Source organism: Hypanus sabinus, assembly GCF_030144855.1.
Source record: "Hypanus sabinus isolate sHypSab1 chromosome 5 unlocalized genomic scaffold, sHypSab1.hap1 SUPER_5_unloc_1, whole genome shotgun sequence".
Classification (NCBI taxonomy): Eukaryota; Metazoa; Chordata; class Chondrichthyes; order Myliobatiformes; family Dasyatidae; genus Hypanus; species Hypanus sabinus.
In genome coordinates this window covers 30093-49646 of record NW_026778917.1, presented here as the reverse complement: position 1 = coordinate 49646, position 19554 = coordinate 30093, and the positions used below count along the sequence as shown (strand labels likewise).

General features: G+C 53.9%; 1 protein-coding gene across 2 annotated transcripts in view; it reads left to right on the top strand.

Moving 5' to 3' along the window:
• skic2 (SKI2 subunit of superkiller complex) overlaps positions 1-19554 on the top strand; it is a 159323-nt gene that overhangs the window by 113877 nt on the left and 25892 nt on the right. For both annotated transcript variants that reach the window (XM_059957481.1, XM_059957482.1), the window contains exons 15-16: positions 2303-2399; positions 10388-10600. In XM_059957481.1, the coding sequence (XP_059813464.1) occupies positions 2303-2399; positions 10388-10600 (310 nt within the window). The remainder of the gene's footprint in view (positions 1-2302; positions 2400-10387; positions 10601-19554) is intronic.

Below are 19554 nucleotides of genomic sequence, written 5' to 3'. Positions count from 1 at the left end.
TTGGACTGTGGGAGGAAACCGACACGTTCATGGGAAGTGATGTACAAGCTCATAGCAAACAATTGAACCCAGGTCAAAGCGTTGTGCTACCACGATACTGCCGTTCTTCAACCCCACCCTTGTGCCTTTTCCCTATAACCCTTAACCGCCTCATCAATTAAGGACCTATGAATCTTTGCCTTAAAAACACCCACTGACTTGACCTCCACAGCCACCTGTGGCAATGAATTCCACAGATTCACTACCCTCTGGCTAGAGAAATTCCTCCTCATCTCCATCCTAAATGGACATCTCTCTATTCTGAGTCTGTGCTGTCTGGTCCCAGACTCCCCGCCACAGGAAACATCCTCTCCACATCCACTCTATCTGTGCCCTCTGGTCCTAGACTCCCCCACTGTAGGAAACATCCTCTCCACATCCACTCCATCCGTGTCCTCTGGTCCTAGACTCCCCCACTATAGGAAACATCCTCTCCACACCCACTCTATCTATGTCCTCTGGTCCTAGACTCCCCCACTATAGGAAACATCCTCTCCACATCCACTCTATCTGTGTCCTCTGGTCCTAGACTCCCCCACTATAGGAAACATCCTCTCCACATCCACTCTATCTGTGTCCTCTGGTCCTAGAATCCCCCACTATAGGAAACATCCTCTCCACAGCCACTCTATCGGTGTCCTCTGGTCCTAGACTCTCCCACTATAGGAAACATCCTCTCCACAGCCACTCTATCGGTGCCCTCTGGTCCTAGACTCCCCCACTACAGGAAACATCCTCTCCACATCCACTCTATCTGTGTCCTCTGGTCCTAGTCTCCCCCACTATAGGAAACATCCTCTCCACATCCACTCTATCTGTGCCCTCTGGTCCTAGATTCTGCCACTATAGGAAACATCCTCTCCACATCCACTCTATCTGTGTCCCCTGGTCCTAGACTCCCCACTATAGGAAACATCCTCTCCACATCCACTCTATCTGTGTCCTCTGGTCCTAGACTCCCCCACTATAGGAAACATCCTCTCCACATCCACTCTATCTGTGCCCTCTGGTCCCAGACTCTGTCGATACGTTTCAGTATTCAGTCGGTTTCAGAGAAACCCCGATTCTTCTGAATTCCAGCGAGTGCAGCCTCGTAGCCTTCCTCAGCATGACTCGATTTGGTGGCAGTTTGCTGTGGGGCATTTCCTGTGTGCTGGCTGCACCCGGGTGACCCGGCCTTGGTGAGAACTGCAGTGGAAGTTTCCGCTTTAACTCCTGTTGATCAGCATTAAAAAAAAAAGCCAAATTAACTCCGCTGTGATTCAATGCTGTAAAACAATAAAACACGAGGGCTATGGGTAACCCTCGGTAATTTCTGAAGTAAGGAGAGGTTTGGCACAGTATTGTGGGCCGAAGGGCCTGTATCGTGCTGTAGGTTTTCCATGTTTCTGTGAAAATTTCCAAAGGGAGTGAAGACTTTTTATAGGCACTGTACCACTGAGAGCATTCTAACTGGTTGTATCGCAGTCTGGTATTGAAGAGCCTCTGCACAGATTCGGAAAAAGCTGCAGAGCCTTGTAAACCCAGCCAGTTTCATCACGGGCACCAGCCTCCCCAGTACTGAGGACAAAATAGACAATAGACAATAGGTGCAGAAGTAGACCATTCGGCCCTTCGAGTCTGCACCGCCATTCTGAGATCATGGCTGATCATTCACTACCAATACCCAGTCCCTGCCTTGTCCCCATATCCCTTGATTCCCCTATCCATCAGATATCTATCCAGCTCCTTCTTGACACCTTCAAGAAGCAGATGCTTGAGAAAGGCGGCATCCATTATAAGGACCCCCCTCACCGTGTTGATGCCCTCTTCTCATTGCCCCCCTCGCCGTGTTCATGCCCTCTTCTCATTGCCACCAATCAGGGAGGAGGTACAAGAACCTGAAGACACACTCAACTTTTCAGGAACAGCTTCTTCCCCTTCGCTATCAGATTTCTGAATGGACAATGAACTTAGGAACTACCTCCTCGCTTGGCACTTTTTCTGCACTACGTATTCAATTTAATTTCTTTAAATGTATTTCTTATTGTGCTTATAGTTTATTATACAAGCAATGTTATGACATACGCATGACGTTAAGCCTGAATATGATTCTGAGCTTGCTGTATGCTGGTTGGCATTTTGTACCCCCAGCAGTCTGTAGACTTGCCAGGCTGGGTGAGAGGCACGATGCAGGTCCTGTGGTCCTTTCCGTTGCCCCGTACTGGGCTGGTCGGACAGGAGGGAGGGGTTAGTGCGTGACTCACCTTGCCGCTGGTTCCAGGTACTACGCTGCCGTGGATGCCAAGAAGGAACGGGCCAGCAAGCACTCTCAGACCTTCGGAGCGAAGCAGCCGACCCATTATGGGGGCCCCAGCCAGGTGAGTTGCCCGCTGATTGTTGGGGAGGGGTATTTGTGGATAGGGGCAGGATACGGGTGAGTGACGAGAAGGGAGACTCGAGCAAATTACAGTAGACCTGTGCTTCCTCTCAAGGCTAACGAAATTTGGCACATCCCTGTAGACCCTAGTGTCAATCACTGATGGCCACCGCCCCTGTGCTAGCTGGGATTTGGCCCCTGCAGCCCCTCCCTCTAGCTGCAGTTCAGCACCGGCAGAGTTTAAATCCAGTACACACAAGCCACACGTGCTCTTGTCGCTCTGGGTTGCCGTGAGCTGGGCATCACAGTGCCTTGGGAAGAGTAACCAGCATGAGGTGGGCCCAGCTGTGTATTTCAGGTAAGTGTTTGCCACTGTGTCTGTGTTCAGCGTCTGTCTTGTCCTGTAATTAAAAAGTTGATTTATTGGGTGTCTTCGGTCTCCACTCACTGAAATCGCCAGTCTGATTTCACACAACGCTCAGTAGGCTCAGAAACTGCAGGGAGCTGTGACACCTCCATGGGCTCTGCCTGCACTGGTAGTGAAAGACCCCGCCCATCCCGGACATTCTCTCCGTGCACCTGGATGCCTCTTCCCGAGTGCAGACATTCAGACTGACAGAACACTACAGCACCTTTGACTCAGCTAGGCCACGCTGACCTGTCCCAGCAACCCGCACCCATGTGCATTCCCTTCAGACCCCTCCCAACCCACTCCTCTCGTTCCACACCATCACCACCCTCCCCTTTCACCTTCCACCTTTAACCCCTGACCTCCAGCTCCAGGCTCACCCAACCTCAGCAGAAAAGGCCTGCTTGCATTTATAACTCTCAAAATTTGTATCTCTGTCAAATCTCCCGTCATTCTCCTTTGCTCCAGAGAATAAGATCCTGGTTTATTCAGCCTTTCCCATTAACTCAGGCCCCCAAGTGCTGGCAACACGTTGTAAATTTTTCCTGTACCCTTTCAGTCTTTCTGATATGTGTCCAGTAGGTAGGTGTCCAAACTTGGCCTCACCAACGTACTTGGGTGGCAGGTGCAAATATGCCTCTACGTGTAAGGCCTTCCCTCCGCTTGTCTGCAGGTCGCCCTTGGGCGAGGTGTAGCACCCGCTCAGCAACCCCCCCCCCCCGATCAGGCCGATCAGGGTCACGTGAAGCCATGGCAGCAGGTGGAGGACGGTCGTATGAGCAGCCAGTGCCGATCACAAGACCTGGGTATGCGGCCACGGACGCCAGGAGGACAATCTCTGAAGAGTATTGATAATGGCTGGGATCGGTAATACTAGGAGACACAGCAGGAGATAAGCACAAGAGATTATTCAGATGCTGCAAATCAGACTGCACTCAGCAGGTCAGGCAGCATCGTGGAGGGGAATAAACTGTTGATATTTTGGGCCGGTACCCTTCACCTGGACTGGAAAGAAGGACATCACATTACGTTAGAATAAATTATTCATAACTAGCACACAAAACTGTCCCACAGGGCACTGCAGACTCTTCCCCAATCCAGCTCCGCTCCCACCCTGTCCATGTTCTGCCTCCGCCGTTTTCCTTTGTATAGTGTTCTTTGTATTTACTGTGAATGCCCGCAAGAAAGTGAGTGGCAGTGAATTCCGGTTAATTGGGCCATTGGTTAATTGGGGTAGCCTCTTATTTGGGACAACTTTTAAAGAACAAAAACAAAATCAAGAAAATAGCCAGGATTCATTTTGTTAATTTGAGACAGTATCCCGCTTAATTGTGACGGTAAACTGTTGCTGAACAGTTTCTAACTAGTGTCAGTCGTGTATACTTGTGTTACAATGTACATTACGGAGTGCTTAGTTTTAAAATAGTGTCAGTTGCGTGTGCTTGTGTGATGTTATCTAACCAGAAATGAGGAAATCTGCAGATGCTGGAAATCCAAGCAACACACACAAAATGCTTGAGGAACTCAGCAGGTCAGGTACCAGCTATGATGAAAAAGTACAGGTCCCAATTTACTGTCCCAAAATAGACTGTCTGTGGTGACATATTCGTGCTGTGATGATAAGTTTACATTGACCCGAATAGACTGTCATGGTGACGTGTGTATTGGTCCCAATAGAGTGTCATGGTGACGTGTGTACTGGTCCCAATGAACCCGAATAGACTGTCATGGTGACGTGTGTATTGGTCCCAATAGAGTGTCATGGTGACGTGTGTACTGGTCCCAATGAACCCGAATAGACTGTCATGGTGACGTGTGTATTGGTCCCAATGAACCCGAATAGACTGTCATGGTGACGTGTGTATTGGTCCCAATGAACCCGAATAGACTGTCATGGTGACGTGTGTACTGGTCCCAATGAACCCGAATAGACTGTCATGGTGACGTGTGTACTGGTCCCAATGAACCCGAATAGACTGTCATGGTGACGTGTGTACTGGTCCCAATGAATCCGAATAGACTGTCATGGTGACGTGTGTATTGGTCTCAATGAACCCGAATAGACTGTCATGGTGACGTGTGTACTGGTCCCAATGAACCCGAATAGACTGTCATGGTGATGTGTGTACTGGTCCCAATAGACTGTCATGGTGACGTGTGTACTGGTCCCAATAGACTGTCATGGTGACGTGTGTACTGGTCCCAATAGACTGTCATGGTGACGTGTGTACTGGTCCCAATAGACTGTCATGGTGACGTGTGTACTGGTCCCAATGAATCCGAATAGACTGTCATGGTGACGTGTGTACTGGTCCCAATGAACCCGAATAGACTGTCATGGTGACGTGTGTACTGGTCCCAATGAACCCGAATAGACTGTCATGGTGACGTGTGTATTGGTCCCAATGAACCCGAATAGACTGTCATGGTGACGTGTGTACTGGTCCCAATGAACCCGAATAGACTGTCATGGTGACGTGTGTATTGGTCCCAATGAACCCGAATAGACTGTCATGGTGACGTGTGTACTGGTCCCAATGAACCCGAATAGACTGTCATGGTGACGTGTGTATTGGTCCCAATGAACCCGAATAGACTGTCATGGTGACGTGTGTACTGGTCCCAATAGACTGTCATGGTGACGTGTGTACTGGTCCCAATGAACCCGAATAGACTGTCATGGTGACGTGTGTACTGGTCCCAATAGACTGTCATGGTGACGTGTGTATTGGTCCCAATGAACCCGAATAGACTGTCATGGTGACGTGTGTACTGGTCCCAATAGACTGTCATGGTGACGTTTGTACTGGTCCCAATGAACCCGAATAGACTGTCATGGTGACGTGTGTACTGGTCCCAATGAACCCGAATAGACTGTCATGGTGACGTGTGTACTGGTCCCAATGAACCCGAATAGACTGTCATGGTGACGTGTGTATTGGTCCCAATGAACCCGAATAGACTTTCATGGTGACGTGTGTACTGGTCCCAATGAACCCGAATAGACTGTCATGGTGACGTGTGTATTGGTCCCAATGAACCCGAATAGACTGTCATGGTGACGTGTGTACTGGTCCCAATGAACCCGAATAGACTGTCATGGTGACGTGTGTACTGGTCCCAATGAACCCGAATAGACTGTCATGGTGACGTGTGTACTGGTCCCAATGAACCCGAATAGACTGTCATGCTGACTTGTGTACTGGTCCCAATGAACCCGAATAGACTGTCATGGTGACGTGTGTACTGGTCCCAATGAACCCGAATAGACTGTCATGGTGACGTGTGTACTGGTCCCAATGAACCGGAATAGACTGTCATGGTGACGTGTGTATTGGTCCCAATGAACCTGAATAGACTGTCATGGTGACGTGTGTATTGGTCCCAATGAACCCGAATAGACTGTCATGGTGACGTGTGTATTGGTCCCAATGAACCCGAATAGACTGTCATGGTGACGTGTGTACTGGTCCCAATGAACCTGAATAGACTGTCATGGTGACGTGTGTATTGGTCCCAATGAACCCGAATAGACTGTCATGGTGACGTGTGTATTGGTCCCAATGAACCCGAATAGACTGTCATGGTGACGTGTGTATTGGTCCCAATGAACCCGAATAGACTGTCATGGTGACGTGTGTACTGGTCCCAATGAACCCGAATAGACTGTCATGGTGACGTGTGTACTGGTCCCAATAGACTGTCATGGTGACGTGTGTACTGGTCCCAATGAACCCGAATAGACTGTCATGGTGACGTGTGTATTGGTCCCAATGTATCCGAATAGACTGTCATGGTGACGTGTGTACTGGTCCCAATGAACCCGAATAGACTGTCATGGTGACGTGTGTATTGGTCCCAATGAACCCGAATAGACTGTCATGGTGACGTGTGTACTGGTCCCAATGAACCCGAATAGTTGATCAAAAGACATCAAAGTACCTTCAAAAAAAAGATCACGAAAACATTTTATACCTTTCCTTTTCCATATACTAAAAGCTTGATCTGTCAATGAAGGTTTAAAAAAAAAATTACATAAAATAGGGCTGTCCAGAGCAAAGTTTTTCAGATTAAAGAATTTGCGAAATTGAAACCAAATTCGTAGTGTATGTTTAACAACAGGGTTAGATATCTGTTTATTGAATTTGGCTAAATCAATAGGAAGAAAAGAACCAAGAACGGAAAATATAGAATATCCCTTAACCTCACTACATTCCAAATTTACCCACTGTGGGCACACAGGTGAATCCAAATCTAGTTTCCAGTACATTAGGTTACGAATATTATTCGCCCAATAATAAAATCTAAAGTTAGGTAAAGCTAGACCACCATCTTTTTTAGACTTTTGTAATTGCCTTTTGCTTAACCTAGGATTTTTATTTTGCCACACAAATGAGGAAATTTTTGAATCAATATTATCAAAAAAAGATTTAGGAATAAAAATTGGTAAAGCTTGGAATAAATATAAAAATTTCGGTAAAATCATCATTTTAATAGCATTAATCCGACCAACTAATGATAAAAATAAGGGAGACCATCTAGTAGTAAGTTGCTGAATTTGATGAAGCATAGGTAAAAAATTCAGTCCAAATAAATCTTTATATTTCTTGGTGATTTTTATACCTAAATAGATAAAGTTATCAGTAACAACTTTAAATGGCATCCTATCACTCAATAAAGTTTGCGCGTTTAAAGGGAATAACTCACTCTTATCTAAGTTTAACTTATAACCAGAAAAGCTACCAAATTGAGCCAACAAGGATAAAATAGCAGGAATAGACCTACTAGGATTAGAAATATATAACAACAAATCATCAGCATAAAGCGATAATTTGTATAACTTCTCATTACGGGTAATACCAAAAATATTAGGAGACTCACGAATAGCAATAGCTAAAGGTTCTAATGCAATATTAAATAATAAAGGACTTAAAGGACAACCTTGTCTCGTACCACGAGATAATTGAAAAAAAGAGGATCTATAATTATTTGTAAGAACAGAAGCAACAGGTTTATAATATATTAATTTAATCCATGATATAAAATTAGGACTAAAATTAAAGTTTCTCAATGCATTAAATAAATATGTCCATTCAACTCTATCAAAGGCTTTTTCAGCATCTAATGAGATAACACATTCTGGGGTTGTAGGTGATGAAGTAAAAATTATGTTAATCAATTTTCTAATATTAAAAAAGACTGTCATGGTGACGTGTGTATTGGTCCCAATGAACCCGAATAGACTGTCATGGTGACGTGTGTATTGGTCCCAATGAACCCGAATAGACTGTCATGGTGACGTGTGTACTGGTCCCAATAGACTGTCATGGTGACGTGTGTACTGGTCCCAATAGACTGTCATGGTGACGTGTGTACTGGTCCCAATAGACTGTCATGGTGACGTGTGTACTGGTCCCAATGAACCCGAATAGACTGTCATGGTGACGTGTGTACTGGTCCCAATGAACCCGAATAGACTGTCATGGTGACGTGTGTACTGGTCCCAATGAACCCGAATAGACTGTCATGGTGACGTGTGTACTGGTCCCAATGAACCTGAATAGAATGTCATGGTGACGTGTGTACTGGTCCCAATGAACCCGAATAGACTGTCATGGTGACGTTTGTACTGGTCCCAATGAACCCGAATAGACTGTCATGGTGACGTGTGTATTGGTCCCAATGAACCCGAATAGACTGTCATGGTGATGTGTGTATTGGTCCTAATGAACCCGAATAGACTGTCATGGTGACGTGTGTATTGGTCCCAATGAACCCGAATAGACTGTCATGGTGACGTGTGTATTGGTCCCAATGAACCCGAATAGACTGTCATGGTGACGTGTGTACTGGTCCCAATGAATCCGAATAGACTGTCATGGTGACGTGTGTACTGGTCCCAATGAACCCGAATAGACTGTCATGGTGACGTGTGTATTGGTCCCAATGAACCTGAATAGACTGTCATGGTGACGTGTGTACTGGTCCCAATGAACCCGAATAGACTGTCATGGTGACGTGTGTACTGGTCCCAATAGAGTGTCATGGTGACGTGTGTATTGGTCCCAATGAACCCGAATAGACTGTCATGGTGACGTGTGTATTGGTCCCAATGAACCCGAATAGAGTGTCATGGTGACGTGTGTACTGGTCCCAATGAACCCGAATAGAGTGTCATGGTGATGTGTGTATTGGTCCCAATGAACCCGAATAGACTGTCATGGTGACGTGTGTACTGGTCCCAATGAACCCGAATAGACTGTCATGGTGACGTGTGTACTGGTCCCAATGAACCTGAATAGACTGTCATGGTGACGTGTGTATTGGTCCCAATGAACCCGAATAGACTGTCATGGTGACGTGTGTATTGGTCCCAATGAACCCGAATAGAGTGTCATGGTGACGTGTGTACTGGTCCCAATAGACTGTCATGGTGACGTGTGTACTGGTCCCAATGAACCTGAATAGACTGTCATGGTGACGTGTGTATTGGTCCCAATGAACCCGAATAGACTGTCATGGTGACGTGTGTACTGGTCCCAATGAACGCGAATAGACTGTCATGGTGACGTGTGTATTGGTCCCAATGAACCCGAATAGACTGTCATGGTGACGTGTGTACTGGTCCCAATGAACCCGAATAGACTGTCATGGTGACGTGTGTACTGGTCCCAATGAACCCGAATAGACTGTCATGGTGACGTGTGTACTGGTCCCAATGAACCCGAATAGACTGTCATGGTGACGTGTGTATTGGTCCCAATGAACCCGAATAGACTGTCATGGTGACGTGTGTATTGGTCCCAATGAACCCGAATAGACTGTCATGGTGACGTGTGTACTGGTCCCAATGAACCCGAATAGACTGTCATGGTGACGTGTGTATTGGTCTCAATGAACCCGAATAGACTGTCATGGTGACGTGTGTACTGGTCCCAATGAACCCGAATAGACTGTCATGGTGACGTGTGTACTGGTCCCAATGAACCCGAATAGACTGTCATGGTGACGTGTGTATTGGTCCCAATGAACCCGAATAGACTGTCATGGTGACGTGTGTACTGGTCCCAATGAACCCGAATAGACTGTCATGGTGACGTGTGTACTGGTCCCAATGAACCCGAATAGACTGTCATGGTGACGTGTGTATTGGTCCCAATGAATCCGAATAGACTGTCATGGTGACGTGTGTACTGGCCCCAATGAATCCGAATAGACTGTCATGGTGACGTGTGTACTGGTCCCAATGAATCCGAATAGACTGTCATGGTGACGTGTGTACTGGTCCCAATGAACCCGAATAGACTGTCATGGTGACGTGTGTATTGGTCCCAATGAACCCGAATAGACTGTCATGGTGACGTGTGTACTGGTCCCAATAGACTGTCATGGTGACGTGTGTACTGGTCCCAATGAACCCGAATAGACTGTCATGGTGACGTGTGTATTGGTCCCAATGTATCCGAATAGACTGTCATGGTGACGTGTGTACTGGTCCCAATGAACCCGAATCGACTGTCCCTGATGACATAAATGTGCTTTGATAATAAGTTGACTTAGAACCTTGAACTTTGCCCCAGGACAAGAGTGTTTGGCTCTCCCTGATCGACGTCCTGAGGAAAAAGGACAACCTGCCCGTGGTGGCCTTCACCTTCTCCCGCAACCGGTGCGACGAGAACGCCAACATGCTGACCACCGTTGACCTGACCAGCGCCGTTGAGAAGAGTGAGATCCACATCTTCTTCCAGAAGTGCATCTCTCGGCTGAAGGGCACCGACCGTGAGCTGCCCCAGGTACAGCTGGTGGGAAATCCCAGAGCTGTGAGGGTCCGTGTCCCAGGTACAGTCTGGTGGGCAAATACCAGAGCTGTGAGGGTCCGTGTCCCAGGTACAGTCCGGGACCCTGTCAGCTGGTGGGACGATACCAGAGCTGCGAGGGTCCGTGTCCCAGGAACAGTCCAGGACCCGTCACCTGATGGGACGATACCAGAGCTGTCAGGGTCCGTGTCCCAGGTACAGTCCGGGACCCTGTCAGCTGGTGGGACGATACCAGAGCTGCAAGGGTCCGTGTCCCAGGAACAGTCCAGGACCCGTCACCTGATGGGACGATACCAGAGCTGTAAGGGTCCGTGTCCCAGGTACAGTCCGGGACCCGTCAGCTGGTGGGACGATACCAGAGCTGCGAGGGTCCGTGTCCCAGGTACAGTCCGGGACCCGTCAGCTGATGGGAAAATACCAGAGCTGTGAGGGTCCGTGTCCCAGGTACAGTCTGGGACCCGTCAGCTGGTGGGTCGATACCAGAGTTGCGAGGGTCCGTGTCCCAGGTACAGTCTGGGACCCGTCAGCTGGTGGGACGATACCAGAGCTGCGAGGGTCTGTGTCCCAAGTACAGTCCGGGACCCGTCAGCTGATGGGAAAGTACCAGAGCTGTGAGGGTCCGTGTCCCAGGTACAGTCTGGGACCCGTCAGCTGGTGGGACGATACCAGAGCTGCGAGGGTCCGTGCCCCAGGTACAGTCTGGGACCCGTCAGCTGGTGGGACGATACCAGAGCTGCGAGGGTCCGTGCCCCAGGTACAGTCCGGGACCTGTCAGCTGGTGGGACGAACCAGAGCTGTGAGGGTCCGTGTCCCAGTTACATTCTGGGACCCGTCAGCTGGTGGGACGATACCAGAGCTGTGAGGGTCCGTGTCCCAGGTACAGTCCGGGACCTGTCAGCTGGTGGGACGAACCAGAGCTGTGAGGGTCCGTGTCCCAGTTACATTCTGGGACCCGTCAGCTGGTGGGACGATACCAGAGCTGTGAGGGTCCGTGTCCCAGGTACAGTCTGGGACCCCGTCAGCTGGTGGGACGATACCAGAGCTGTGAGGGTCCGTGTCCCAGGAACAGTCCGGGACCCCGTCAGCTGGTGGGACGATACCAGAGCTGTGAGGGTCCGTGTCCCAGGAACAGTCTGGGACCCCGTCAGCTGGTGGGAATATACCAGAGCTGTGAGGGTCCGTGTCCCAGGAACAGTCCGGGACCCGTCAGCTGGTGGGACGATACCAGAGCTGCGAGGGTCCGTGTCCCAGGTACAGTCTGGGACCCCGTCAGCTGGTGGGACGATACCAGAGCTGTGAGGGTCCGTGTCCCAGGTACAGTCTGGGACCCCATCAGCTGGTGGGACGATACCAGAGCTGTGAGGGTCCGTGTCCCAGGAACAGTCTGGGACCCCGTCAGCTGGTGGGACGATACCAGAGCTGTGAGGGTCCGTGTCCCAGGTACAGTCCGGGACCCGTCAGCTGGTGGGACGATACCAGAGCTGCGAGGGTCCGTGTCCCAGGTACAGTCTGGGACCCCGTCAGCTGGTGGGACGATACCAGAGCTGTGAGGGTCCGTGTCCCAGGAACAGTCTGGGACCCTGTCAGCTGGTGGGACGATACCAGAGCTGTGAGGGTCCGTGTCCCAGGTACAGTCTGGGACCCCGTCAGCTGGTGGGACGATACCAGAGCTGTGAGGGTCCGTGTCCCAGGAACAGTCTGGGACCCCGTCAGCTGGTGGGATGATACCAGAGCTGTGAGGGTCCGTGTCCCAGGTACAGTCTGGGACCCCGTCAGCTGGTGGGACAATACCAGAGCTGCGAGGGTCTGTGTCCCAGGTACAGTCCGGGACCCGTCAGCTGGTGGGAATATACCAGAGCTGCGAGGGTCCATGTCCCAGGAACAGTCCGGGACCCGTCAGCTGGTGGGAATATACCAGAGCTGTAAGGGTCCATGTCCCAGGTACAGTCTGGGACCCCGCGGTTGGTTGGACGGTCTCAGTGGCTTTCTCCATGTCTGTGGTGGTCCGTGCCCCAGGTACAGTCTGGGACCCCGTCAGCTGGTGGGACGATACCAGAGCTGTGAGGGTCCGTGTCCCAGGTACAGTCCGGAACCCGTCAGCTGGTGGGACGATACCAGAGCTGTGAGGGTCCGTGTCCCAGGTACAGTCCGGGACCCCGTCAGCTGGTGGGACGGTCCCAGTGGCTTTCTCTGCGTCTGTGGTGGTCCGTGCCCCAGGTACAGTCCGGAACCCCGCCAGCAGGTGGGAGGGCCCTACATTTGTGCGTCTGGTCGGAGGGTTTTGTATTTCCCTCACTGAGTAGATGGGGTGAGGCGTAACTGCTGAGAGGATTAGGGGTCAGGGTCCCTGCGGTGAGTGGGTGGGTGATTGGGGTCGCCACCATGGCTGGGTGGGTAGTGGTTGGAAGCCAGGGGTGTCTGGGTTGCTGGATATTGGCGGATCAGTAACCCCACAGTACATAAGAGGATGAGGGTCCCCACAATGTCTGCATCAGTGCTTATTAGGAGATGAGAATCCCCACAGGGGCAGAACCATGGTTGCTCGGGGATCACGCTGTACCTGATGGATGGATGGTTTCATTTGGGGGAGGAGGTGTGGTAGGGACTCTGTGTGAGTGCATCGAGGGCTGGTGGCTGAACTTTCAAAGTGTCCGCTGTGGACAGAAGCACTTCCTCCAGACACTGCGCACTGCACACTGCTCACCCCCTCTCCCTCTCTCCCTCTCCCTCCGTCCCTCCTCCCGGGCAGGTACAGCGGATAATTCAGTACTCACCCCTCTCTCCCTCTCCCTCTTCCCGGGCAGGTACAGCGGATGGTTCAGTACTCACCCCTCTCTCCTTCTCCCTCCTCCCGGGCAGGTACTGCAGATGGTTCATACTCACCCCTCTCTCTCCCTCCCCCTCCTCCCGGGCAGGTACTGCGGATGGTTCAGTACTCACCCCTCTCTCTCTCTCCCTCCTCCCGGGCAGGTACTGCGGATGGTTCAGTACTCACCCCTCTCTCTCTCTCCCTCCTCCCGGGCAGGTACTGCGGATGGTTCAGTACTCACCCCTCTCTCTCTCCCTCTCCCTCCTCCCGGGCAGGTACTGCGGATGGTTCAGTACTCACCCCTCTCTCTCTCCCTCTCCCTCCTCCCGGGCAGGTACTGCGGATGGTTCTGTACTCACCCCTCTCTCCCTCTCCCTCCTCCCGGGCAGGTACTGCGGATGGTTCAGTACTCACCCCTCTCTCTCTCCCTCTCCCTCCTCCCGGGCAGGTACTGCGGATGGTTCAGTACTCACCCCTCTCTCACTCTCCCTCCTCCCGGGCAGGTACTGCGGATGGTTCAGTACTCACCCCTCTCTCCCTCACCCTCCTCCCGGGCAGGTACTGCGGATGGTTCAGTACTCACCGCTCTCTCCCTCACCCTCCTCCTGGGCAGGTACTGCGGTTGGTTCAGTACTCACCCCTCTCTCCCTCTCCCTCCTACCGGGCAGGTACTGCGGATGGTTCAGTACTCACCCCTCTCTCCCTCTCTCCCTCCTCCCGGGCAGGTACAGCGGATGGTTCTGTACTCACCCCTCTCTCTCCCTCCCCCTCCTCCCGGGCAGGTACTGCGGATGGTTCAGTACTCACCCCTCTCTCTCTCTCCCTCCTCCCGGGCAGGTACTGCGGATGGTTCAGTACTCACCCCTCTCTCCCTCTCTCCCTCTCCCTCCTCCCGGGCAGGTACTGCGGATGGTTCAGTACTCACCTCTCTCTCTCCCTCTCCCTCCTCCCGGGCAGGTACTGCGGATGGTTCAGTACTCACCCCTCTCTCCCTCTCCCTCCTCCCGGGCAGGTACTGCGGATGGTTCTGTACTCACCCCTCTCTCTCTCTCTCCCTCTCCCTCCTCCCGGGCAGGTACTGCGGATGGTTCAGTACTCACCCCTCTCTCTCTCTCTCCCTCTCCCTCCTCCCGGGCAGGTACTGCGGATGGTTCAGTACTCACCCCTCTCTCCCTCTCCCTCCTACCGGGCAGGTACTGCGGATGGTTCAGTACTCACCCCTCTCTCTCTCCCTCCTCCCGGGCAGGTACTGCGGATGGTTCAGTACTCACCCCTCTCTCTCTCTCCCTCCTCCCGGGCAGGTACTGCGGATGGTTCAGTACTCACCCCTCTCTCTCCCTCTCCCTCCTCCCGGGCAGGTACTGCGGATGGTTCAGTACTCACCCCTCTCTCCCTCTCCCTCCTACCGGGCAGGTACTGCGGATGGTTCAGTACTCACCCCTCTCTCTCTCCCTCTCCCTCCTCCCGGGCAGGTACTGCGGATGGTTCAGTACTCACCCCTCTCTCTCTCCCTCTCCCTCCTCCCGGGCAGGTACTGCGGATGGTTCTGTACTCACCCCTCTCTCTCTCTCTCCCTCACCCTCCTCCCGGGCAGGTACTGCGGATGGTTCTGTACTCACCCCTCTCTCTCTCTCTCCCTCACCCTCCTCCCGGGCAGGTACTGCGGATGGTTCAGTACTCACCCCTCTCTCCCTCTCCCTCCTACCGGGCAGGTACTGCGGATGGTTCAGTACTCACCCCTCTCTCCCTCTCTCCCTCTCCCTCCTCCCGGGCAGGTACTGCGGATGGTTCAGTACTCACCTCTCTCTCTCCCTCTCCCTCCTCCCGGGCAGGTACTGCGGATGGTTCTGTACTCACCCCTCTCTCTCTCTCTCCCTCACCCTCCTCCCGGGCAGGTACTGCGGATGGTTCTGTACTCACCCCTCTCTCTCTCTCTCCCTCACCCTCCTCCCGGGCAGGTACTGCGGATGGTTCTGTACTCACCCCTCTCTCTCTCTCTCTCTCACCCTCCTCCCGGTCAGGTACTGCGGATGGTTCAGTACTCACCCCTCTCTCTCTCTCTCCCTCACCCTCCTCCCGGGCAGGTACTGCGGATGGTTCAGTACTCACCCCTCTCTCTCTCCCTCCTCCCGGGCAGGTACTGCGGATGGTTCAGTACTCACCCCTCTCTCTCTCTCTCCCTCCTCCCGGGCAGGTACTGCGGATGGTTCTGTACTCACCCCTCTCTCCCTCTCCCTCCTACCGGGCAGGTACTGCGGATGGTTCAGTACTCACCCCTCTCTCTCTCCCTCTCCCTCCTCCCGGGCAGGTACTGCGGATGGTTCAGTACTCACCCCTCTCTCTCTCCCTCTCCCTCCTCCCGGGCAGGTACTGCGGATGGTTCTGTACTCACCCCTCTCTCTCTCTCTCCCTCACCCTCCTCCCGGGCAGGTACTGCGGATGGTTCTGTACTCACCCCTCTCTCTCTCTCTCCCTCACCCTCCTCCCGGGCAGGTACTGCGGATGGTTCAGTACTCACCCCTCTCTCCCTCTCCCTCCTCCCGGGCAGGTACTGCGGATGGTTCAGTACTCACCCCTCTCTCTCTCTCTCCCTCTCCCTCCTCCCGGGCAGGTACTGCGGTTGGTTCAGTACTCACCCCTCTCTCTCTCCCTCCTCCCGGGCAGGTACTGCGGATGGTTCAGTACTCACCCCTCTCCCTCTCCCTCCTCCCGGGCAGGTACTGCGGATGGTTCTGTACTCACCCCTCTCTCCCTCTCCCTCCTCCCGGGCAGGTACTGCGGATGGTTCAGTACTCACCCCTCTCTCTCTCTCTCCCTCTCCCTCCTCCCGGGCAGGTACTGCGGTTGGTTCAGTACTCACCCCTCTCTCTCCCTCTCCCTCCTCCCGGGCAGGTACTGCGGTTGGTTCAGTACTCACCCCTCTCTCTCCCTCCCCCTCCTCCCGGGCAGGTACTGCGGTTGGTTCAGTACTCACCCCTCTCTCTCCCTCTCCCTCCTCCCGGGCAGGTACTGCGGTTGGTTCAGTACTCACCCCTCTCTCTCCCTCTCCCTCCTCCCGGGCAGGTACTGCGGATGGTTCAGTACTCACCCCTCTCTCTCCCTCTCCCTCCTCCCGGGCAGGTACTGCGGTTGGTTCAGTACTCACCCCTCTCTCTCCCTCTCCCTCCTCCCGGGCAGGTACTGCGGATGGTTCAGTACTCACCCCTCTCTCTCCCTCTCCCTCCTCCCGGGCAGGTACTGCGGTTGGTTCAGTACTCACCCCTCTCTCTCCCTCTCCCTCCTCCCGGGCAGGTACTGCGGATGGTTCTGTACTCACCCCTCTCTCCCTCTCCCTCCTCCCGGGCAGGTACTGCGGATGGTTCAGTACTCACCCCTCTCTCTCTCTCTCCCTCTCCCTCCTCCCGGGCAGGTACTGCGGATGGTTCTGTACTCACCCCTCTCTCCCTCTCCCTCCTCCCGGGCAGGTACTGCGGATGGTTCAGTACTCACCCCTCTCTCTCTCTCCCTCTCCCTCCTCCCGGGCAGGTACTGCGGTTGGTTCAGTACTCACCCCTCTCTCTCTCTCTCCCTCTCCCTCCTCCCGGGCAGTTACTGCGGATGGTTCAGTACTCACCCCTCTCTCTCCCTCACCCTCCTCCCGGGCAGGTACTGCGGATGGTTCAGTACTCACCCCTCTCTCTCTCTCTCCCTCTCCCTCCTCCCGGGCAGGTACTGCGGATGGTTCAGTACTCACCCCTCTCTCTCTCCCTCTCCCTCCTCCCGGGCAGGTACTGCGGATGGTTCAGTACTCACCCCTCTCTCTCTCTCTCCCTCTCCCTCCTCCCGGGCAGGTACTGCGGATGGTTCAGTACTCACCCCTCTCTCTCTCTCTCCCTCTCCCTCCTCCCGGGCAGTTACTGCGGATGGTTCAGTACTCACCCCTCTCTCTCCCTCACCCTCCTCCCGGGCAGGTACTGCGGATGGTTCAGTACTCACCCCTCTCTCTCCCTCACCCTCCTCCCGGGCAGTTACTGCGGATGGTTCAGTACTCACCCCTCTCTCTCCCTCACCCTCCTCCCGGGCAGTTACTGCGGTTGGTTCAGTACTCACCTCTCTCTCTCCCTCTCCCTCCTCCCGGGCAGTTACTGCGGATGGTTCAGTACTCACCCCTCTCTCTCCCTCACCCTCCTCCCGGGCAGGTACTGCGGATGGTTCAGTATTCACCCCTCTCTCACTCTCCCTCCTCCCGGGCAGGTACTGCGGATGGTTCAGTACTCACCCCTCTGTCCCTCTCCCTCCTCCCGGGCAGGTACTGCGGATGGTTCAGTATTCACCCCTCTCTCACTCTCCCTCCTCCCGGGCAGTTACTGCGGATGGTTCAGTACTCACCCCTCTCCCTCTCCCTCCTCCCGGGCAGTTACTGCGGATGGTTCAGTACTCACCCCTCTCTCTCTCTCCCTCCTCCCGGGCAGGTACTGCGGTTGGTTCAGTACTCACCCCTCTCTCTCCCTCTCCCTCCTCCCGGGCAGGTACTGCGGATGGTTCAGTACTCACCCCTCTCTCTCCCTCTCCCTCCTCCCGGGCAGGTACTGCGGTTGGTTCAGTACTCACCCCTCTCTCTCCCTCTCCCTCCTCCCGGGCAGTTACTGCGGATGGTTCAGTACTCACCCCTCTCTCTCTCCCTCCTCCCGGGCAGGTACTGCGGATGGTTCAGTACTCACCCCTCTCTCCCTCACCCTCCTCCCGGGCAGGTACTGCGGTTGGTTCAGTACTCACCCCTCTCTCTCCCTCTCCCTCCTCCCGGGCAGTTACTGCGGATGGTTCAGTACTCACCCCTCTCTCCCTCTCCCTCCTACCGGGCAGGTACTGCGGATGGTTCAGTACTCACCCCTCTCTCCCTCTCTCCCTCTCCCTCCTCCCGGGCAGGTACTGCGGATGGTTCAGTACTCACCTCTCTCTCTCCCTCTCCCTCCTCCCGGGCAGGTACTGCGGATGGTTCAGTACTCACCCCTCTCTCCCTCTCTCCCTCTCCCTCCTCCCGGGCAGGTACTGCGGATGGTTCAGTACTCACCCCTCTCTCTCTCTCTCCCTCCTCCCGGGCAGGTACTGCGGATGGTTCAGTACTCACCCCTCTCTCCCTCACCCTCCTCCCGGGCAGGTACTGCGGATGGTTCAGTACTCACCCCTCTCTCTCTCTCTCTCTCTCTCCCTCCTCCCGGGCAGGTACTGCGGATGGTTCAGTACTCACCCCTCTCTCCCTCACCCTCCTCCCGGGCAGGTACTGCGGATGGTTCAGTACTCACCCCTCTCTCTCTCCCTCCTCCCGGGCAGGTACTGCGGATGGTTCAGTACTCACCCCTCTCTCTCTCCCTCTCCCTCCTCCCGGGCAGGTACTGCGGTTGGTTCAGTACTCACCTCTCTCTCTCTCTCTCCCTCCTCCCGGGCAGTTACTGCGGATGGTTCAGTACTCACCCCTCTCTCTCTCTCTCCCTCTCCCTCCTCCCGGGCAGGTACTGCGGATGGTTCAGTACTCACCCCTCTCTCTCTCCCTCTCCCTCCTCCCGGGCAGGTACTGCGGATGGTTCAGTACTCACCCCTCTCTCTCTCTCTCCCTCTCCCTCCTCCCGGGCAGGTACTGCGGTTGGTTCAGTACTCACCCCCCTCTCTCCCTCTCCCTCCTCCCGGGCAGGTACTGCGGATGGTTCAGTACTCACCCCTCTCTCTCTCTCCCTCCTCCCGGGCAGTTACTGCGGATGGTTCAGTACTCACCCCTCTCTCTCTCTCCCTCCTCCCGGGCAGTTACTGCGGATGGTTCAGTACTCACCCCTCTCTCTCCCTCACCCTCCTCCCGGGCAGGTACTGCGGATGGTTCAGTACTCACCCCTCTCTCTCTCCCTCACCCTCCTCCCGGGCAGGTACTGCGGATGGTTCAGTACTCACCCCTCTCTCTCTCTCTCCCTCTCCCTCCTCCCGGGCAGGTACTGCGGATGGTTCTGTACTCACCCCTCTCTCTCTCTCCCTCCTCCCGGGCAGGTACTGCGGATGGTTCAGTACTCACCCCTCTCTCTCTCCCTCCTCCCGGGCAGGTACTGCGGATGGTTCAGTACTCACCCCTCTCTCTCTCCCTCACCCTCCTCCCGGG